Source organism: Camelus dromedarius, chromosome 16 (genome assembly GCF_036321535.1).
Source record: "Camelus dromedarius isolate mCamDro1 chromosome 16, mCamDro1.pat, whole genome shotgun sequence".
Classification (NCBI taxonomy): Eukaryota; Metazoa; Chordata; class Mammalia; order Artiodactyla; family Camelidae; genus Camelus; species Camelus dromedarius.
Genome location: NC_087451.1, coordinates 28061979 through 28084567, shown reverse-complemented (window position 1 = coordinate 28084567; position 22589 = coordinate 28061979). Strand labels below are relative to the sequence as shown.

The 22589-nt window shown below is 61.1% G+C and overlaps 1 protein-coding gene across 2 annotated transcripts in view; it reads left to right on the top strand.

Annotated features, from left to right (window-relative positions):
- The first annotated feature begins 4726 nt into the window (after positions 1–4726).
- Positions 4727–22589, top strand: part of BAHCC1 (BAH domain and coiled-coil containing 1) — a 58269-nt gene continuing 40406 nt past the window's right edge. Inside the window, exon 1 of one of the 2 annotated variants that reach the window (XM_064495383.1) lies at positions 4727–4904. In XM_064495383.1, the coding sequence (XP_064351453.1) occupies positions 4727–4904 (178 nt within the window). The remainder of the gene's footprint in view (positions 4905–22589) is intronic. The other variant, XM_064495384.1, reaches the window with a different exon arrangement.

Genomic DNA, 22589 nt, shown 5'->3' with positions numbered 1-22589 from the left:
CTCGGTGCTTGGAGTTCTGGCCTACCTGTGCCGGGTTCAGCCACCTGCCAGACAGATCCCAAGTATTTAAAAAGCATCTGCTTCAGCGGGTGTTGCTGCTTCTTCTCCTGGCCTCTGTGCACCAGACGCCAAACGTTAGACCTGCTGGATTAAATTAAAAAAAAAAAAAAAAAGCAAACGCCTTCCCCTCCGCGTGGACATGCGCTCCCACTCGCCCTGCTCCCACTCCCGCCCTGCGCCAACACATTCCCATTCAGCAGCAACGATCTGCGCAGAGGAGCTGCGCAGTCGCCGAGCTTGAATTAGGCGCCATCGGGCTTGGTAGTAGCCCTGCTGCTCCCTGATTGGCAGCTCCCTGGCCCGGCGCCAGCCTATTGGGAGGCCTGTTTACGCCGAATGAGTGGCACGAGCTCCCGGCCGCGGAGGGCCGCTCGGCCAATCAGGGCGAGGGCTGCTCGGGGCTGAGTGGCACGAGCTTATTAGTATGCAGGGCCCGTGGCTCGCCGCGCCGGGCTGCAGGTTTGAGAGCCGCTCTGGATGGGCTCGCTAGAGTCGTTGTTGTGGAAGCGGTGCATTTACAGTGCAACAGTCAGCACATTGAAAATACCAATAGGAATACAAAACAAAGTCACATTTACTGGTTTAATTGTATTGCATTCAATTGTATCCAGGAAACAGCCTCCAGTAAGTAACTGAAATTGCTTTCATTTTTTTTGTTTTTGTATTTTTATTATTTTATTTTTTATTTTGGCTTTGGGGATTTACATTTTTTTAAGCAAGAGAAATTCAGGGTTGCGATGTTAAGAAATATATATATTTTCCCTGTTAAGAAATCCGTTATAATGTCGAGCAAGCTTTTTTTTTAAAAAGATGGACTATATATAAGAACGATTTTTTTTTCCTCTGAAAAATCGTATCGATCGGTTTAAAATTTCCCCCGTAATGCGTCCTTGCTTTGCTCTAAGCGCTTGTTGTCTCGATCGACACCCAGCATTAAAAATAAATAATCGCGATAGGACAGGGACCGCCAGGCTGCGTCCGGCGCGAGGCTCGCAGGCGGCTCTGGCGGACAGTCGGCTAGGTCCCCGACGCTGCCAATGTGCGCCCGGCTTTGGCGGCACCACGAACGAACCCCAATTGTTTGCCTCCCCACCTTGCTCCCCTCCCCCGAGCAGCCTCTGGTCAGCCCCTCCCGGTTGCGGCGCGGGGAACCGGCCGGGTCATGCTGGCCAAGGCGGCCCGGCCCCCTACCAGAGGAGCTTTCAGGCCGCTGGCCGCGTGCGGGGCGAGGAGCCAGGCGGAGAGGGGTAATGGCTAGGGTTTTGGGGGTTCGCTTTCCAGAGCTTAATTCACTTTAGAACATTTCAGAAATTTTTTTCCAGGGCGGTGAGAGTGGAGGAGGGGGCCAGCGCAGCCGGGCTTTCTCACCGCGCGCGTTCCGGGTGGCGCGCGGGGCTCCTGCCACCATCGGCAGGGCGGGGTCTGCGGGCGGGTGCGCCCTGGGGCGTGGGGGTCCGGCGCGGCCCCGGGCCTCGGTCCTCTCGGGGGTGGGGTGGGGTGGGGTGGGGGGTCGGGCACGACCGTTTCGTAGGGAGCGGGTTCTGCGGCGGCGCCCGAGCAGCTCGCGCCCCGTGTGCGCCGCGCCTCAGCCCAGCCTGCAGGCCCCACGGCGCCAGTGCGCCCGAGGCGGCGCCAGGGTAGGCGGGAGGCCGAAGCAAGGGCAGGCTTTCAGGTGCCTAAGTTAAAACCAAAGTAAACCTGAAGGAGTTCCACATACCGGAGCGCGCGAGCCACGCGCAGACGGACGGGCGACTCCGGGGACCGGGCTGCGGGGTCCTGGGGAGGAGCCCGGCGTTCCGGAATTCGGCTCTTTCCAAAATGCCCTTGCCAGCGATTTTCCTGCGGGCGCGGAGCCCCCCGCCCGCCGCCGCTTTCGCTCGTTTTCTCTTAGTACGGCCCGACCCGGGGCCATGGAGCTTTCCTCTGCTGCGGCCTCTCCTGGCGCTGGGAGGTGGCAGGGGGAGGGGGCTCGGAGCCCTGGGACTCGCTGGTGGCGGCGCCTGGGCTCCGGGACGCCCGGCCCAGGCCACGGCGGCCGCGCGTCCCCTCCCGGCTCCCTGCCTGGCTCGCCTTCCGCAGGCCCCGGGAGCCGCTCTCTGGCGGACAAGGAGGCGCAGTGCGGCCTCTCCCCGGGAGCAAAGAACACAAAGAAAACCCCCCTCTGACCGGGTAAGAATCGCCACGGCACAGACTGGCGACCATAACCCACCCCCTTCTGCGTACAAAGTCTAGCGGGCTGCTGGGGAAGGATCAATCCACCCCGCACAAGATGAAGATTAAAATTACTGCCGGGAGCCGAGCCCGCGTCCCGAGAATCGAGAGCTGCTCGCGCTTTCTCGACAATTTTCGAATTTCTTATTGGAAAAAAGAAACCCCACAAAACAAAAGCATAGCAGACACAGCTCCCCGGAGGCCACCTGGAAGCCCCACACCCCTCCGAGCGCAGACCCCGGCTCCCACGCCTTTGAAGCCACAGGTTCCCGACCACCCTGCCCTACATCTTTCCCTTTGTCCAGCCCCGCGCCCCCAGGGCTCCCGCCTCGCTGCTGCCCGCCGGGCCCTAGCCTGGCCTGGGCAGCCCCTCCCTCCCCTGACCCCAGCTCCTGCAGCCCCGTCGCCCGGCGCTCCTCCTGCCCTGGCGGCCTGGCGCTCGCTCTGCAGGCCCGAGAGGCGGCGAGCCGAGTTATTTGTTAGACCGGGGGAGAGAGCTGGCGATCCCCAGAGGGGAGGAAGCCCCAAACCCCTTTGTATGAAGTTGAGAGACAAAGAGAACTCTTAGTGTGGGTCCCGTTTGTTTACAGTGCAAAAGCTCTCCGAATAAATATTAAAAAGCTTATCAGCTAAGCAAATATGTGTTCACTTAATACATTATGTTTTCGGTTATAGATTAAATCAAACACAAAACAGTCTGCAAATAAGACATGTAGGACCCGTAGCATTAAATATAGCAATTTAAAATAGTATTCACAAAATGGAAAACATCTTAATCGCTTTGTTGTCACAGTGGGACGAGTAAAAAAATTTGAGAGGCTTTCTGCAAAGTTCACAGTTAAGAATCTTGAGCCTACCCATCTCCCCTTTTGTTAGAGGTGATACCAGACATGAAAACAATGCAGATTTAGGAAATGAGGAGAAATGTGCAAAATGAAAGGCCACTCAGGCGCACAGCCTTGCAGTTTATGTCGATTGCTCCCTCGCTCTGCGCTCAGCGTCTGAAATTGTCCCCGATTTCGCTTCGGAGTGGACTCTCCGCGTTGGGTGGGGGTGGAAAAGAAGGGAGGTGGGGGGCATTTTTAAGTGGCCCAGCCGGGAGGTGGAGGTGGACAACGGAGGCCGGAGGTCTGCTGGGACCCGGGCAGCGGTGAAGGTTGCTTACGCGGGGCCCGGTCGACTGTTCGCCTCCCCAGGGCCGAGCCCCGCGCTGTAGACCCCGCGTCCCGCGGCCGCCTGGGCGCGCAGAGACCGGCCTTGGCTCGGCGACCCCAGCAGGCGATGAAGGGAGAAATCCTATGGCTAATTTGGGGCGTTGAGAGAACAAATTCTGACTCTCAAAGCGCCCCCCCCCCAAGCCCCCAATCCGCAGAGGAAGATCCTGGGCAAATTTGACTGGGGGGCGGGGTGATTGTTCGAGCCTCGCCAGAAAGCTCCCGGCTCCGGGACGGCAGGCCGGGCACTGCGGCGTGGCGGCCTAGGTGACGCCGGCGGTGGACGCAGACCCCCGGGGCTCTGGGGAGCTGGCCCAGGGTCCTGGCTCAGCGCTGCGGGGTGGGTGCCTGGTCCCGTTAGGGCTGGGGGGGGGGGGCGGCGGGTTCAAAAGAATGGACCGAAAGACGCATAGGGGGATGGGAGAGGGGAGAAAAGGAAGGTTATAAAAAATACTCTTGAGTTACAATCAATAAAATTACTCGCTTAATTAGCATGGTTATTCGGTTAAGCGGAATGCAGTAAAAGCTGGACCTCGGAATAGGGGGAGAGGAAAAGAGCTAGCGTGGACCCCAGGCCTTTCCTCGGAGACACCTTTGGGCAGCGGGGGAGGGGAGAGGGTGTGCGTTTGAGTGAGCGTGTGTGTGTGTGTGTGTGTGTGTGTGTGCGTGTGCGTGATGGCTTCGCAGATTTGGGTTTTTATCACCCAGCGGAGCCAGCAGCCTTTCGCTGCGGCGCCCTCGCCGCAGGGACCCACGAAGGGGAAGCGGCGAGCAGTACGGCCGGGTTCCCCCAGGCTGCTGCGGTCCGAGCGTGGCCGGGACGGTGCGTGTGCCCGCGGGGATCCAGGCGGCCCAGGTGGCCGGCGCGCGCGCGTGCATCGGGAGACGCGCCGAGCGCTCCGGGTCGGCCGCCTGGCCTGTCCAAGGCTTGGGCCGGAGGGCGTGGAGGAGGGGGCGGCGGGGCGTGGACCCCCGGGCGAGCCGAGCCCCCGAGTCACCGAGTCTCCTCTGCTTGCCTCCGCAGACTATGGACCCGCACGGCGGCCGCCGGCTCGGCACGCGGCCGCCCGCCGAGGAGCCCAGCCCGCCGGCGTGCTGACCGGCCCCTCCGCCGCCGCCGCCGGTGACCCCGGACGCCGCCTCCTCCGCGCCGCCCGCGCGCCGCCCGCGCGCCGAGCCTCCCCCGGGCCCCGGCCGCGCTGCTCCCGGGAGGCGGCGGCGGGCCGGGGCCGGGGCCCGGCATGGATGGCCGCGACTTCGCACCGCCGCCGCATCTGCTGTCGGAGCGCGGGAGCCTGGGCCACCGCAGCGCCGCCGCCGCCGCGCGCCTGGCCCCGGCCGGACCGGCCGCGCAGCCCCCGGCGCACTTCCAGCCCGGAAAGTACTTCCCGTCTCCTCTGCCCATGGCTTCGCACACAGGTCAGTGCCGGCCGGGCGGGCGCGGGAGAGGGGGCCCTGCCGTGAGGTGGGCACGGTCGAGGGTCGACTGGGCGCCCACCCCTCTTCTCCTTGGAGCATTTGGGGAGAAGCCTTCAGTTTCATTTCCCTGCTCTGGCACCGGTGGCGGCTCGCGCGTCCTGCGGGCCGCCCCCCTCCCCCCAACCCAGTCGGATCATCGCGGTTTCGAGCGGCCGTCCCCGGGGTCTCGGAGGGCAGCCCCGGAGCCGGCTAAAAATAAAGCCGTCCCCTCCTGCCACCCTCCCCCACCCCTTCCTGCAGAAGAACTAAATTCCGCGGAAACCTCATTTCTGCATTCTGCATTCACATCCTTAAGACATTCCGAGGCTGGGACAACGAGGCACTTTCTGCGGGAACAAAACGGCTGTTGTGACTGGGGGTAGGGGTGGGATGCCGCGGCCTCGCGGATTAGGGCGGTGTGTGCGCGGGGTGAGCGTTAATAGGGACTGCCGGTGTAAGACGGGCAAATCCTGTTTCTATATAAAGCCTTGAAGTGTCAGGGCGAGAATGGGTTTGCAGGGGATGCATTTGCTTTAACAAGTGCCTCCGGTATCCTGCTAAAGCCGGACAAAGCGTGGCCAGAGCGCGGCCCAGCCTGGGGGAGGACAGCGCCGGCGCCGGCTCGGCTGGGGGCGGCGCGGGGGCCGCCTCCGGATTTCGATGCAGGCGAGTTCGCCGCAAATTTGCTCCAACCGGAGAGATCCGGGCCGCCCTGCACTCCGGTCTTCTCCCATCCTCTCCGAGAGAATCGTTCTTTGGCAGAGCTGATCCAGGTCTCCAGAGTAGTCCCCCTTTCGGGTGGCTTCGATATTACTGTTGAGCAAGGTCAGAGGAGAAGCCGGGCCAGGCAGAGGGTGGCGAAGGGACCGCTCCCTCGCGGAGACCCTGGAGGTCACTGGGCAGTGCCAACTGAGTTTGCAGGAGCTGGAGGGGCTGCGCGTGTGGGGACCTGCCGGTCACCCTGGAAGGTTGGCTTGCTTTTTGTTTACAGTTTGCTCTAAACATCAGAAATGTTGTTTGCCACTTTTGTTGTTGTTAATTTGGCAGTAACAGTTATTATTGCTAGCTTGATGAACTGTGAATACTAATAAAATTGTATCTGCTTTAATGGGATTACAATTAGTGCGTGGATTAAAATGGATGGCAGAGTCAGGCTAGAAGGAAAGGTGTCAGAAGGGAGGGCAGTCAGAGAGAAAAACATAAATTTCCTAAAAAGAAAAAAAAATCCAAGAAATTGCTTGGTTACTAATGGGCTTTTAGCATTTAAAACACGAGGAGATTCAAAAAGTTAGGGCGAGCTGGGAGTGGAGGGGCCAGACTCGGCGCTCTCGGGGAATCAGCCCTGTGGCCGCGTCTCCCGCTCCGCGTGAGCCTGTTCTGCTCTTCCTTCTAATCCTCTTCCTCTTCCTTTCTCTCCTCTAGATTTATAACCCAAAAGAGCAAAGGAACTTGCCTGGGCAATTGCTGTTTCTAAAATCTCTGTCCTGGCTGTCCCTGTGGTTGCCTCTCCTGCCCCTGCAGTGGCGATGCTGCCTGCCCGGCTTAGCCCATACTGGGGGGCTGCGGTCTGGGGCAGGTGGTGGCAGCAGGGACAGTGCCGCAGTTGCTCTACCAGCCCCTTCTGGCTGCAGGCTGGTGCTGCCTGCGGAGGGTGGGGGGGTTGAGCCTGCAGGTTGTGGGGGGGAGGAGGGAGCCATTGCATCCTACCCCACCCCCCCATGCCATGCCCTCTAGCCTCTCAGCCGACCCAAGGGGTTCCCAGTAGTACACAGACAGGCTGGGGCCGTCCCCGCTGGCCAGGCCGGATTCCCCATCAGTTCAGGTCACTGCTGCCTCCCCTGTCCCCATTCAGCAGCCCACAGCTCTGGCCAGGCCCTGGTCAGCCGCCATTTCCCCTTTCTGCTGCTGTTCCCAGAAGCAGGCACCCCCGAGTCAGGTGGGAACGTGGCCTTGGGGGCCCGAACCATTGTCTTGCTCATTCCAACTTTGACCACGTGGTTCTTGGATGGTAGGCCACGGAGGGTTTGGAGAAATTGGGTGGGTGCTGGTTGGGTCTGTGTCCTTGACCCAGACCCTACCCACCTCCTCCCCACATGCAGGGTGCTCTAGAGGGCGCTGGAGGTCCCCAGGGCACCCTCAGAGAGGGGACTGGAGGGCCACGTGTCGCCTGCTCCTGGAGCCTGTTTTCACCCCCCTGGGAGACCAGAGAGACCTATTGTGTTTGGAGATGTTCAGCCCATTTGCAATGAGAAGGCTGGCCTAGAGGGCGTCCAGTTCGAAACATCTGCCGCTGAAAGCCTTTTGAAATTGCTGAAAGCCAGAATCTCGTATTGCTTTTTAAAATTTAGCTACATCAATTTTTTTTTAAAAGGAATTATACCCCAGACCACTTTGCTTTGGTCTGTATCTATATATGATCTGGTTTAGAAAGAAAAAAGTATAATTAAGTTAAAAAATTTTTTTGCATCTTGTGTGTGGATTTCCAAATGGCCAGTTTGGCGGACTTTCTTCCCATTTCCGCGGATGGCTTCGGGTCCACAGGCCACGGCTGCAAGCATCCCAGCCCGCCCCTCCCTGAACCGACGGCCCTGCTGAAAGGAAAATTACTCTGAGCTTCTTCCTATTTGTCCGGCTCCCACAGGGGAGCAGGATTCAGCCACCCGCGATGGAGTCTCTGGCGTCTGAGGATTGCTGGTCCCCGGCATGGCCACCTGGCCTGGGCCAAGGGTCTCCCTCCCTGCCCGCCGCCTGTTCCTCTCCTCCCTCGTCCCCACCCAGCACTTTCAGAATGTCAGCTTGAGGGACCCTGATGGGACGCTGGGCTCCAGGCCGCCTTCCATTGTTTTTCTAAAAATGAAAGTGCTGGTGGCTTTATCACTGGGCTGTAGGGTTTTATGGTGAAGCGCTGCTCCAGTAACCTTGTCACCGAAAGGTGCAATTAAAATGTTTGGAATCATTATTTTTAGTGCAGTGTTAGATTTTGTCTCTAATACAGATGGTCTGGAGGCAAAGCTGTGAAACCTGGGGTGGGGGGGGGGATCAACAACGCACCAGCCCAAGATTTTTCACCAGCGCTACTGCCGGGAGCGATTGGGGATGGCGCCTGTCCTCCGAGCGAGCTCTTTAGTAAGGAGGCAGCCAGGCCAGGAGGAGCGGGTCCCCGCCCCCTCTTCCATCCCTCTCTATATGTACCCCCCCACCCCCGCCAGCGCGGGATTCAAGAATCACCTCTATCCAAAAGAGGCGGAGGACGCTTGGCTTCGGCACTCAGACCGCGGGTGGGTTCTCCTCTCCCCCCTTCTCCCGTCTTCTTTGGGGTGTAAACGCCCTGCCTGGAAGTCAGGTGCCCTGGGCCTGCTGTTCTTGGGAGTACAGGGCAGCAGTTTCCCTCTGGTGGGAGGACCAAAAGCGCTTCTGATCGCCAATCTCAAAAGGGAGGAAAAAAAGAAAAAGAAAAAGAAAAGAAAAACGCAGTAGAGGAAAAAAGATAATTTCCTGGTGTGAAAAGACTCCATCAAAGGTTCCCCCTCCCTCCTCAAATGATATCTTTTTGTAAAGGGAAAAAAATACATTTTCGTAAATACCTCATTAACTCAATGACAGGATGGAGTGTTTCTGCAACAGTTACCAACATTAAGTAGGTGTGAAAAGAGTTACTTTCCGAAGACTACCCATCCTGCGCTCTACGTGACAGAAGCAGACATCAAAGCGGCAGCCGCCCTGCGGAGCCCGGAATCCAGGGCCCGGGGACCGGCCCGGCTGCGGCCGCCTCGCCTGCCCGGTGAAGCCATTTTTGGAATGTGGGTTTTTTCTCAGTGGGGCTTGTGCTGCCCCGTGTCTGATTATTCCTACCAGGATATTCCTATAGGAATATCCAGGTCACGTGAGCACTCAGGCAAATTAGCCAGCGAGGCAGGGAGCGGCCTTGCCCTCCCTCATCACCCCCAAACGCTCCCGTTTATTCTTAGAAATCTGCCTCCTCTGCCGCGAGACTGGGTTCAACAGCCCGCACAGACAGGACAAAGCACATAGGAGGCTGTTAGAATAACTTGGAGGGAGCTAAAAATACCCCTCAGAAACACACATAAAAAAGCCAAATCCAACAACAGAACGAGCTAAAAATATTCCAGGCTTTGGCAAAGAGCACAGAGTTAAATAAATTATACAAGAGCCATTCATGGGAGCAAGTTGACTTTCTCTCTTACGGGAACTTGGTTCAAGCTAATAAAAATAATAATTTACTGGCCACTGAGCTTTGCTTGAGTTTAGATTTAATTGGTGGGGCTTCTGGCATTTGTCACTTCTTGGCGATTAGTGGGCTTGCCTTGGCCTGGGGCGGGGTAGGGAGGGGGTGCCAAGCCCTGGGTCCCTGGAAGCGGGGGCAGTGCTACCCCACCGTCCCCCCTCCCCCCAGGAGCAGGGCCTGGGGTGCCAGGCCGGGATGCCCAGGAGGCCAGGGGAGGAGAGAGGCTGCAGGGGAGTGGTCAGGGAAGGCAGAAAAGGGACAGGTAAGGCGCCGCTATTTTAATTTGATAAATGATCGTACACCTTTAAGACTGTGTTTTAACAATCAAGATACACTCCAGCAAGTTGATAGGATGTTCGCTGTCAACTTACATATGTCATCAGCGCGGGCTGTGAGCATAAATAACATTGGAGAGCGTGCGGGATAGGCGGCAGCCTCTCTAGGAGCCCAGCAGGCAGCACCCCCCCCCCCCCCCCGTCTCTCCTGGTGTCTGGGGGCAGCTGCCAGAGGAGGACAGCAGTGGGGGGCACTTCGGGCAGGGTCTTTGCTCTCTGGGGAGTTCCCAGGTCTCCCTACCATAATAAAAGCACCAGACGGGTTGCTCAGAAAAACCACCGCAGTGTGATCTGAGGCTGGAATCGCACCATTGGCTGGTGTCTTTTCAGGGAGCAGATGTCTGTGTTCAGCCATTTCCCAGGAATGTCAAACTTCCACCCTGAGATTAGGGTCCTTTGCTCTCTCCTCTTCCTTGCTTGCTCTTGATGGAAAGCCCCCTCCCCCCCTTCCCCCTCTACCCGGAAATCCCAGCGGGCGCTCCTGACTCCCAGAGGACTACACTTCCCAGAATGCCCTGGTCTGGCTCCCCGGTCTGAGCCTGGGACTGGCCCTGAGCTGGGAATTCCCAAGCACAGCTAGAGTTCAGCCAGTGCCACTGGGAATGAGTGCTTTCCGGGGCGGAAGGGGTCCTTGGTCGCCACCCCCAGTGCCCCCTTGCCCTTCCTTCTGAAGGAGGCCTCTGGGCCCCGCCTGGCTTCCTCCCTACCATAAATATCTGAATATAGGCCCCAACAGATGGGAGAGGCCCCTTGGCCCAGGACCCTCTGCAGCGGGCAGCTGCCTTGACTGATGTGGCCAGAGCCCCGGGGGGATTCCCACCAGACGCCCTAATCGCAGCCCATTGCATGTGGCCTTCTCAGAGGGGCCCTGGTAACACTGGTCACGCGGGACTCCGCTGGGGTGGCATCAGGGCTGTCTGCCTGGGGGTGGAGCCCAGGAGGAAATCCTGCACAGCCTTTGGGGTGGCGCCCCACTCCTCAGCCTCACATCTGACAGCAGCAGCCCTGTAGATGCCCTGTCAACCAGCAGCCACCCTGGGTGACTTCTGGTCAGTAGAGACCATCCCCCCAGAACAGAGGTGCTGCCTGAGGCCCCTCTGATGGCAGCCTGGCCCGTCATCACCCAGCCAGAGAAGTTCCCACACCGGCCGCTGCTGGCAGCCTCTTGGAGGGGTGGCCTCCCAGGACAGCCCTTGGAAAAGACCCTGCTCGGAGGTCTTCATGAGGCCTCGAGCCACAGCTGGACTTCAGGGCTTCGGGATGCAGATCATGCGCCCTGTCTGGCCGTAGGTGACTTGCTAGGTGACTTGTGATGCGTGGACCCCACCTCCCTCATCCACTGGGGATTGGCTCCCTGGGGTTCCTGGGTCCCCGTTAACCTCTGGGGCCTCCTGTCTCCCACCTAAGATGCAGGATTACAAGCAGGCAACAAAATCACAAGGAGCATGCACGGTCTAGCCGCCCCCCTCTGCCGCAGCCCCGGGCCGCACCGAGGAAGGTACGGGCTCGGAGCCCGCGCTCCACGGCCGCGGCTCGACCTCGGCTTTGACTCCCTGCCCGCTGACGTTTTTATGGGATAATATACCGTTTAGATCACGCAGGCCTATTTGTCAGTGGGCTGCCCCTGTTTGTTGTAATATATAATATTACTGCCTCCCGTGGCCCTGCGAGCAGCTGCCACCGGAGGACGGGGACTAGTTGGTGGGAACTGGGCGTGGGCTTAGAGGGGGCGCCGGGTGGGGGATTGCCCGGGCCCCGCTTATGTGGTCGGCGTGGGTTTGCAGCAGTCGCGGGCCTTGGGGGGGCGGTGTCCAGTGCCCAAGCCGGGAGCCAGCCGGGCTGGCATCTCAGGGCTGCTGCAGCTGTCTAGACGATTAGGTTCCAGATTGGATCAGCCAGGAAGCTTTTTTTTTTTTTTTTTTCACATTCTGACCTCGGTTAGGGGGGGAGGAGGAGGAATGAACAGGTGGGTTGGGTTCCCTGCCCCCTCTCCCCTCCCCCAGCCCCCCCAACAAAGAGTTCAGTGTCTTTAGATCCAAAGACTTTTGAGGCTGATGGGGGCGGGATGGGGGTGACTGTGTGCCTGAAAGTGGAAGGAGAGTTGAAGCAGCCCCTCTCCAACCTCAGTGCAGGAACCTGGTTTTCACTAGAAATTACCAGAACTCGGAGGAGGGGCAGAGGATGGGTGTGCCTTCTCAGGGTCCCCCTCCAGGTGGAAGCCGCAGCCACACTGAGTAAGGACTAAACCACCCTTCTGCTGTCTTCTTGGGAAAAGGCGGTCTTGGCTGGATCCCTTTGCTCCTCCTTCCAGAAAGCCAGGGCCCTTCTTCCCTGGGACTTCCATGGGCATCTCTGGGGAGGGCACCACGGCCCCCAAATCCCAGAACCAGGCCAGGCAGGGCACCCCTACCCTTGAGGCAGGCATGCTGGGAGCACAGCTGGTTAGAGGTGAAAGGAAGGCAGATTGGGGACCGCTGGATAAGAGACCCACGGAGCAGAGCCCAGGGCTGCACTGTCAGGCTGGTACCCACCTGGCCCAGTCTGTGTCCCCTTTGTGGACAGAGGTGCAGGCCTACGCTGCAGACCCTGACGTCCCCACGGGCCAGCCCGCGCATTCACTGGCCAAGCTCATAGGAGCCCGCAGTGCGGGTCACAGCCGGCTCACATGTGCTCACACCCCGGGCAGGTCTTCATGCTCACAGCTGCTCCCACTCACACATGCTCACAGCTGGCCTTCAAGGAATCACATCCCAGTTGGGCCCTGGGAGAGTCAGCCGGCCCACTGATCCGAATGTGTGTTCTGGTCTGTCTCCATTTCCCGCCACCTGCTCCATCCTTCAGCTCCTGGCCACCTGCTGGGGTGGAGCCCGAGGGTCCCCAGCGACTCTCGGTGGCAGACTCGAGCACTGACGGGCAGGGCTTGGTGCCCTCCCCGGCTCCGGCCCCTTCCTTCCCTCTGTCCCTGTGGAACCTGTTCTCTGGCTCCTGCTTCAAATGAACCTGTCCCCACATCCAGTCCCTCCGTGAGAGACGGTCCTCCTCCAGGAGATGCCTGTCAGCTGCCCTGCCCAGCCCCCACCCGCAGGTCAGCCATGAGCCTCCAGCCCCGCTTTCCTTTCCCTCTGGGCCTCTCTAACCCGAGCCTCCCCCCCGCCCCCAGCACCTGAGGTCGGCTCCCGCCCACCACCCTTGTCATTCCACTGTCCCTGAGGTTCCCGGTGCTCAGCACAGGCTCCAGCCACCATGCTCCCCTCTTTGCTGCCCCAGGTGCCTTCTCTGCTCCCTACCCCTCCTGGAGCACCCCCCAGCCGGCTCCCCCTCCAGGCAGCCCAGACGTCGGCCAGTGCCCAGGCCCCCCCACCCCGGTTCTGATCCACAGCTGGCACTGGAGGGTCACGGCCTCATGTCCTTTCAGACCCCCAGGTGATTCTGACGTGCAGCCTGGTGGAGAACGGCGGCTCCACCCAGGCCCACCATCCTGACCGTGTCCCCCAGTTCTTCTCACACACCACCACCCCTCTTCTTCCCAGGAATGCCCCCTGGGCCTCCAGTGCATCTCTGTCCCACATGGTCCATGACGTCTGGCCCTGACCGGCACAGCAGTCTGTCCCGCCAGGCCTTGCCGCAGTCCCCGTCCTGCTCCACATGGGCCACCTTCCCGGTGGGACCCCAAGGTCCTGAGTCTGCATGTCCACCCCTCCATCCCTTTTCCCCCCAGAGCAGGGCCAGGCAGTCGCTGGCTCCCCGTGCAGGACAGCAGGGGCCGAGACGGGGTGCCCGTGCCCGTCCATGCTTGGGTAAAACGCGCACGTGCCTGTGGGTGGGAAAAGAAGCCCTGTGTGGCTTTTTCCCTGCAGTTTCACCCCACACTGGAAAATCGGGATGGTAACCCTGACTCCGGGAGAACTCGTTAGGAGGAGGAGGGTGGGGGACGCTGGGATCCGAACTGGCCCTGGTCTCTTCCCTAAAACCAAGGTGCCCTCCCCCACATCCATCCACCGTGGGGACGTTGACGCTGGCAGCGCCCCCTACGTGTTCCCAGCCTGTGTGGCCTACCCCCAGGGACCAGGTCAGCATCCCCTCAGCTTCCAGAAGCGTCTTCTGTTGTCTGCAGAGGCTCCCAGCCTGTGTGCACTATGTTTTGAAAAGGTGTCAGAGCAAAACAGATTGGCAGAGAGGGCTGTCCCCTTCCTCTTAGTGTCCGAGGGTGAGGGGCGGCAGGGAGAAGGCCCCTGGGCAGTGCAGCCTGGCGTCACCTGCATGGCCTGGGAGCCGGCCCCTGGGTGCACACGTAAAGTTGTGCAGCAGAGAGAGGGGGCCAGTGGGGATAGGACCTGGCAGAGCACCGGCCGGGCTCCAGGTGGGGCCGCTTCCTGTCTGCCCCGTGCCTGGCCCCCGCAGGTGGCTCCCTGGCTGCCGGCGTGGGGTTCTGTGTGTGGTGGAGCACTGATGATTGGAGGGCAGGTGCTGGCAGCTTCACCTGGGCCACAGGTGCTGGAGGGTGAGGAGGGACAGATGCTGGGGGTGAGCTGCCCACTCCCCCACCCCTCTTCCCTCCGAGGTGGCTGTGCAGGCAGGGGCTGGTGGGCAACCAGCAAAAGGGAAATGAGGGTGGGGGAGAGACAAGGGGCGGGGCTGTGGCCCCTCGCCCTCTGCGGCATCTCCGTCCCGGGCAGGCTTCTCTGCGCCTCCCACTTCTAAAGTGAGTCAGCGGGGAGGCTTTGCTGAAGGGCTGGGACAGGCACAATCCTGGAGGGGTGCCCCATCCCCAGTCAGTGCCACCGGGCTTCCCCATCCCCAGCCAGCCGGTCCTGGGAGCCCACGTCCTCAGGATGTGCCCAGAGACCTGGGGAGAAAGTGCCTGGACCTCGGGCATCACAGGAGGGGCTCCTCTGGGAACAGGCAGGGCCCCCCTCATGGGTCACAGTCCCTCCAGCCCCTCTCCGTGGTGCCTGCCTTGAGGTCCTGCTGTCTTGTGGCCTCAGTATGACCGCAGAGTTAGGAAACGGGGGCCCTTGCTCCTGCACCCGGGCTCTGGGGTCCAGCCACACCCCTGCACGGCCTCCCTTACCCTCTGCCTGTGTGGGCTTTGGCTGCTGGGGGCCAGAGGCTGGAGGTGGCAGTCGCAGCGCCGGGAGGTGAGCGCTGGGGCTCTCACGGAGTGTGACGTCATGGGGATGGGGTGCTCTGAGGCTCTGGGTCGAAGCGGGAGGATCATGGAGGCCCCTGCAGAAAAGAAAGTCCTGGACCCACACATGGAGCTGGGGGACCCCGGGCTGCTCAGCCTGGGGGGGAGTGGAGGCTCCTGGGTGCCCCCTCACTAGGGACACTGCGTGAGCCAGGGGTGAGACTGGCTGTAAGCAAGCACTGCAGAGCTCCCGGGCCTGGTCTCAGGACCGCGGGGCGTTCCTCAGGAGGCTGCTTCTGCAGCTTCTCTTTCTTCTGTGACTTACCTGTCTGCCCGTGAAGAGATGCTGGGACCAGCCTGGCGGGTCAAGGTCCCAGCTCTGAGCTGGGAGTGCGCTTTCCCCTCACCTGGGGGAGGCCTGAGGGTTTCTCCTCTCACCACCCATCTGTCCCGGAGCTACCCTCCTGGTCCTCAGTCCCCAGCCCTCCCCAGTGTGGGTGTGCCCTGCAGGGCCTGAGTGGCTCCCCCTTTTCTGCACCTCAAACCCTGACCCCAGACAGGCACCGGTGCCCAGACCGGCGTTCAGTTCAGGCCAGGGAGGACGGTGGTCTGGGGAGACCCCCAGGGAGGAGGAGGTCGGTGGGAAGCCAGTGACTAGAGGATGAGAACAGGTCACCGATCCACTGCCGGCCAGCTCTGTCCTCTGCCGCTCAGATCCTCCCTCCCTCAGATCACTCCTGCCTCTCTGTCCCTGCCGGCAGCTTCAGAGCTGTGCCGGGACGTTGTCCTAACCTGTGCAGACCTGCTGGCCACTCTGGTGTGGGTGCAGAGGGACCCCAGGTGCGGCCCCCGCTGTGGCAGTTCGGACCTGTGTGTCCTCTGCCGGCACTCAGACTTCAGGCCATTCCACTCTGCCTGCCTGCCTGCCCCAGTGTGAGCCTCACCACTGTCCCCAGAGCATCGGCTGTTCTCTGAGGCCTTCACAGCCCTCTGCCTTGCAGACCCCCACCACAGCCTGCACACCCCCTCGGGACCCTTCCCCATGAGCCGAACCTCTCCAGGGCCTGGGCATTCCCCTCCCCCAGGCAGGCAGCACTCACGTCCCTGTACCCCGGAGGGCGCCTTGCACTCAGCATGGCTCGGGCCCAGATGCCGCCTCCATCACTCCTTATAGGGCCCTGGCGGCCGGCAGGCAGGGGATTCAGGACCCAGGCTTGGATGTGGATACGAGGAGGACAGGACCGGGGCTCCCGCCAGCCTCCTGGCCTCACGGCGCCGTGCAGAATGGTGTGTGCACAGCCCTCATCGCCCTGCATGGGACGGAGGGGAAGGAGCTGGACTCCATGCTCCCCCAGGACACGCTGGTCTGCTTAGCGGGGCAGCTGCCCTGTCCAGCCTGCCTGCCACACTCCCGGCCAGCAGGTCACTCCAGGGCAGTTTGCCTGAGGCCAGCCCCCTTTTTGAGACTTTTTGCATCCCTTTGGGTCTCCTAAAAATAAGCTTTTAATTTGTTTTAAATTAATATTAAAATTAAATCTAAATTAAATTGTAACGCATCATTTGGGGGAACTCTTAAAAGGCCCTTAATGAGCGTGAATACAGATAAAACCAAGAAAAGTTGGGAAGGTGCACATGAGGCCCTCCCGTCCTTTATAAAGCATTGCAGACTTGATGATAAATCCTTAGTAGAAATTCAAAATTATCGAGTCCGGAGGGCTCTTGTGTGGGAGGTGTGTAAATAGTCTGTAGGGTGTCGAACAAAGAGCAGGGGAGACAGGGTTAGCAAGGACTTCCGCGCTGCTTGTCCGCACAGCAGTCAAGGGCTGAAGTGTCCTGGGCCTGGCTTGAAAGGGAAACTGGCTCCGTGACATGGGGGCTGAGGGTGCCTCTGCGTGTCTGGGTCACGGGGGTTGGAGGGCTGCCTTCCAGGTTGGGAGAACTTCACACATAAACCTGGGTTTCTGACTTTCCTGCAGAAGCAGATCTGCTCCCTCTTGGTCCTTCCTTGACCTTCCTGAAGGTTCCTTCTCTGCTCTAGGCTCCACTGTAAATTCTCCCCCTGCACCACCCCTTCATCCCATCCCATTGCTTCTCTATGTATGGGTTAGCTATTGCTGTGTAACAGATTGTCCCAAACTTAGCAGCTCAAAACAGCAAACTGTCATCACTTCACAGTTTCTGGGGAGCAGGAATCTGGGTCAAGGTGTCAATCCAGGCTGCAGCTGTGGGGGATCCCCTTCCAAGCTCCTCCACATGGCTTTTGCAAGCCTCAGGTCCTCGTTGGTGGCTGGCTGGAGACAGGAGTTCCTTCCCTGGGGACCTTCTGTTGGGCTACTGTAGTCATTTTATAACCTCATCTCCAAAGGGCTGTCCTCATAATCTTGCGGTGTTCTATTCATAGAAGTGAGTCCAGTCCCACCCATGTTCAAGGGAAGGGGATTCAATAAAGGCATGAATACCAGGGTTCAGAGGTCATTGGGGGCCCAAGGTTGACCCCACGAGGGGCAGGGTCCATTTGGACCTGACCTGCGGCTATAGCTGCCCCTGTATGCTGACCTTGCCCAGGTCCCCTCCAAAGCCTGGGTCCTCCCTGTCCTCTGACTGCTGGCTGGCTGGGCGCACTGGGGCGGTCCCCCTCCTCCCTGCTGACCCTTGCATGTGACCTGGCTGAACCACTGGAAGCACCTTCTCTCTCACCCAGCATCTGTCCCCTCATGTCCAGCTCCAGGACTATCATCACTTCCTTGCTAGCGACTCCACTCTGGCCTGTCCTCTTTGAAAGGCTGGTCACCACTCGGTGGAGGGCCCCCCGAGACAAATGCGACCTGCCCTCCACTGGCGGTCATTGTTGTCCATGGCTGTCAGACGTCTGCTCCGAGACAGGCCATGAACAGGCCAGGAAGATGGCCCCAAGCAGCCGCAGGGCCAGCGTGGGTCACCAAGAGGTCTGAGGGCCACTGTCAGAGGCCAGGGCGCCCGGGCAGCCTGTGGCTTCCTCGGATTCCAGGGTGAGGGTGTGTGACCCTGCACGCTGCAGCCACTCAGTAGCTGTTTGTCTAACGGATGAGCCGGGTTAGAGTTTCATTCTCTGGGTGGGGCTCCGGGCTCGGGCTGTGGCTTGGGTGACTGAGGTCTTTGTGCTGTCCGGTCTGGGCAGCACTCCCGTCCGGTCTCCCCACGCCAGCGGCCTGCCCTAATGAGGTCAGCAGGTGCCCCGGGCTTACCCGGTCACTCCCCCTGGATTGCCCGAAGCCGATGGAGACTCCCCATTGGGTCCCCATTGGGAGTGGGGACCAGGTGGCCGGAGGGTCATGGTGCATCCTGAGGTCTCCAGACCCTCCAAGACCGTGTGGCGGGTGCCCCCTGGGGACCCCGTCTGCCCGGGAAGCCCAGCCCAGAGCCCTGTCCGCCAGCTGGCAGCAGAGCCTCTTCTGCACACGACGCTTGCTCAGATCCTTGAGTGTGACTGGGGCGAGGGGGCCAGTCCTCAGGCTCTGGGCTGGGTCCCCTGCCGCCCCCTGCCAGGGGCAGGTGGGGTCCAGGTGGCAGAGGCTCAGCAAGGCCCCTTGTTGTCCCGTGTTCACATAAGGAGCCACTCGGGAGCACAGGCCGTCCTGTGGGGGGTCCAAGGCGGGTCTTCTGCCAGAGCACCCCCTCACCAACGGCAGCTGCCCCTGGCTCACCTTGAGCTGGGGGCTGAGGGCCCAGGCTGTGGGGGAGCTGCGGGGCGGGGGGGTCTCCTCTCCATTGGGAGCTTCCGCTGGGCCTCCCCGAGCCTGGCCCCCCTCTAGCTCCCCTGGACTGGCTGTCACTCATTCCCCATTCGGGGAACTGCCCCGTCCTGCCCCAGGGCCGCTTCTGTGTCCTGGGGGCCCCCAGATGAGTGGGGTGCACTTTTTCCACCCCAGAAACAGATCTCCTCACCCTGGTCCCCTGGAGAATTCCCAGAAACACCGTGGTTTTACCTCGAAGCCTGGAGGCTTGCTTCCTGCGCGTGCCGTCTGTCTTTAGAGGCTACAGTGTTATCTCTGTGCTTCGAAGGGGGCGGGGTGGCTTGTCACAGCAGCTCAGCTGTTAGGGAAACTGCAGGGCTGCGGAGCCCCAGCTGCACCCCTGCCCCCCCAATCTCCCGCTCACAGAGGGGTGGGAGGGTTGCCCCCAGCAGCGCAGCATGAGGGGATCCCCACCACCCAGCAGGCTGCCCCCTGCATGCTCCTCCCACCAGGAGCGGGGGGCCGCCCCGGTGCCAGGCCTTTCCCGCTTCAGGTGAGGAGGCCAGGTCTGCTGAGAGCCTCAGAAGGCAGGGACGTCGTGCGGAGGGGTGGCCCGTCAGAAGGTGGGTTCCCAGGAGGTCTGTGCTGGGAGAGGCCCAGGCCCCCCACCCCGCTCTGCGGGGAGTGAGTTGGCAGCGCTGGCTCTGGGTGTTGTGCGGCCCGCGGTCTGGTCCCCGCAGAGCCCTCCTCGGTGATTTGGCCTCCTCTGCGTCTCTTGGACGCGTCGCGCCTGCTCTCTCCGCAGTGCACCCGGGCCTCCTCACGGGCAGCACCCGCAGCAGGGCCGGGCAGTCCTGCTGAGAAGCAAGCAGCGTGTTACATCTGTCAAGGCCCCGCACCATGCGTCCTGCGTCCCTCCGCGCACAGAGCAGTTGTCCTGCGGCTCACCACGGGGGCTCTCCTCTCCGCGCCCCGGCTCCTCTCGGCCTGCACCTTTGCCCTGGGCTTCTCTCCGCTTCCCTGCCCTTCCTGCTGGTCACTCCCATTCAGGGGGCCCCTGGGGCAAAGCCCTGAGGGTGGAAGGTCGGTCCTGAGCGAGCCCCTTGCCAGGGCCAAGGGTGGCCATGTGCCGACGAGGCTGGAGTGTTGGAGTCAGGGCTCAAGTCCTGGTGTCTCTCTGGCCGCCCCTCCTTGCCTGTGACCCTGCTCTGTGCAGCGCCCCGAGCCAGCCTGCTCCTCCCTGTTTCTTTCCTGTCTGTCTCCTCCTACCCTGATTCTTCCACGGGGCTGGGTTCCCAGGACTGTGGGCTAGCCTGGGACCCCCCCACGTGGCTGGAGGTGGACGGGTGCTTGGAGGTGTGGCCTGGGGCGGAATGGAGGGTCTCGAAGTGGTGGAAAGCTGTAAGGTGAAGACCTGCACTGTGAAGAGGGGTGATCAGGCTGAGTTTTGTGGAGGAGGCTGGGTGTATACTGAGCCTTGAGAGATAGAGTTGGGGAGGGCTGTTCTCCTTAAAAGGGCAGCACTGGAGTGAGTCTCAGTGTGGCTGGATCGAACTGTACCTGAAGCAGTTGGCTAGGAAATGAAGACAGCAGCAGGAACTCAGGAAGTTTCTTGAGAAAGGGAGGATAGTGGGCTGATCTGTGTGAATCTGTGGAGGTCCTGGGTGTCCCTCCTGGCCCCACTCCAGGATGGAGCCTGTACCATTCTGGGAGTCAGACCCTTGGTCCCTGGTCTTTCTCAGGCACGAAGGAGCAGGAGCTGGCCTGAGTCCTTGCAGTGGCCAGGTAGAGCTCTCCCAGCTCAACGTGGCAGCTGGCCCTGCGGCTGGAGGTAGTGACCGCAATGTGCACAGCTGTCCCTGCCCAGTCTCCCAGCCCCACAGCTCCACTGGGGCTGACTGACACAGACTAGTGTCTCTCCTGCCTGGGTGTGGGTGCGGGGTGCCTGGGGCAGCCTGTAGCCTTGTTCGATGTCAGTGGGAGGAGTCTTCAGATCCCCCATGCCCACCTAAGCCAGCCCAACCTCTGGGCCCTGTGGCTATACCTGGGTCAGGATGTGGGGCTGCAACTACCCACAGAACTACTGTGGGTGCTTCAGGGATGGTGGGAGGGAGAGGGGATGGATAGGTGGGTGGAAGGAAGGAAGGATGGATGGATGGATGGATAATAAGTGGGGGGAGGGGAGGGACACAAGGATAAATGGATGAATCCACAGGATGGGGGAGTGTACAGGATGGTGGCGAGCCCTTCCCCAGCCAGCACCTGCCTCTCCCTGCCTTAATGTCTCCTGCACTCCTGGCCATGGAGTCTCTGCCCAGTGCAGCCAGTGAAGAGAGGTCAGGGTCAGAGGAGGAAGGTCACCCCCACTGGACGGCGGTCTAGCATTATGCTGTCTGGGTCCACTTGGAGGATGGGGAAGGGCTGGCCTTCCTGGTTCCTTCAGGGATCCATTCCGTGCTAGTGTGGCAGACCAGACCAGACCTCGTGCGCAGACTGGCTTGGCACGGTGCAACCCCACACCTCCGTCCCGGCTGCCCTCTTCCTTCCCTTCCCACAGCTGAGGCAGGGGCGCGTCCCAGGCCAGCTCGAGGCGCTGGGTGCCTGGGTCCAGGGGACGGGGTGCTCCTGCAGGGTGGGCACCTCTGACCCTGTCCAGATGGGCTGTCCCTCCGAGGGGACTGGGGTGTCTCTAGGTGTGCGTGTGCGCCCCGGTGTCCACTGGGGCGTCTGTCCCCTTGCAGCTTATTTTAAGATGGCATGAAGGGAAGCCTTGCTTTGGTGAGGACGCTCCTCCCGCTGGCAGGGTTTGAAGAGGGCGGCGCTGGCCAGGCCTGGTCGCATCCCTGGGCCTCCCTTCTGTTCACAGCCTTCAGAAGTGCTCTGCAGGGGGAGGTGCTGGCCGCCAGCCAGGGAGGGTGTGAGAGGAGGGGAGGAGGAGACCCCAGAGGGTGTGAGGGACCGGAGGGCGGTGGGGTAGGGGGAGCAGCGAGTCCCAGGGCGGCCCCAGCGGGGAGTGCTGGCCGCTCCCCACTCCCCCCAGCCAAAGGGCTAAATTTACCCTTTTAATAAGAACCAGACTTATATCCGGTTTTCCTTTTCTTTTATTAGTTCTGGGCTGTTGGTGGTTGGGCCTGTCCCCTGTCATCATTGCCTCTACGTTTGTGGGCCTGGTGGCTCAGCGACCACAGAATTTTCCTATTATGGCCTGAGAGACGCTGCCTTTGGGCCAACCGGGTCTTCTGGAAGGTTCTCCTGGGCCAGTGGAGAGGGGCCTCCCATGTGCCGGGCTGATGTTTCCAGGCAGGTGCGCCTCACTGGGGCTGCCCCCCACCCCATGGCTGGCCTGGTGGGGGCTCGCCCACGGCCTGGCGCTCCGGTCCCTCTGCCCCCCTCCGCAGCCGACGCGCCCTGCCTCCAGCCTCTTCCTTTTCTTCTGTTTTCCCTGTCTCCCTCTGCCCAGCCACCGTCTCAGAACCATGGATGGCAGCTGGGGTCATCGGGTAGCGCCCCGGGGACCCTGGGGCTGTGGTAGCAGAGGGGTGGCCTGAAGCAGGGCAGGCTCCGAGTCTGGTGAGGCCGTCCAGACAGGCCAACGTCTGGAGGCCACCAGGTCGTGGCCAGAGGGAACTGCCCCAGATCCAGACTGTTTGTGGGTCCTGGAGAGCCTGCCCGGTCAGGCTGGCCCTGCGGGGAGGGACTCCCAGATCGGAGGGGGATCGGGCTGCCTGTGCGGGGGTGGCCCCAGCCATGTGGGCTGCCGGCTGCTCCCAGAATCCACACGACTGCTGGACCCGCTTTCAGGTCCAGGTGGCTGGGGTTTGGGCATCTGGCTGGGGCGGGCAGGAGCTCAGGGGTCAGAGGTCTTGGAGCAGCAGTTCGGTACAGACTTGAAAAGGAGGGAGTGGCCTGGTGGTCTGCTGCCCCTCCCATGTCACCACGGGCATCAGACAGAACCAAAGGCTGGGAGCCTTTTCTAGGGTCCAGTCCAGTCAAAGGGAGCATGACCCCGAAGCAAGTCTTCAAGGGCCATGTGACCCCCATCGCAGGAGATTAAGTTCCCACCTCGTGCACATTCAGAGCCCACAGCCCAGACCTGCGAGCACAACTGTAGCTTGGGTGTACACTCAGCACCATGGTCCCCACCCAGACACACCCCCGAGCGCCCACACACAGCCCTCGGCCACCTCTGTGCCCACACGCACACGCACACATTATCTCATGCCT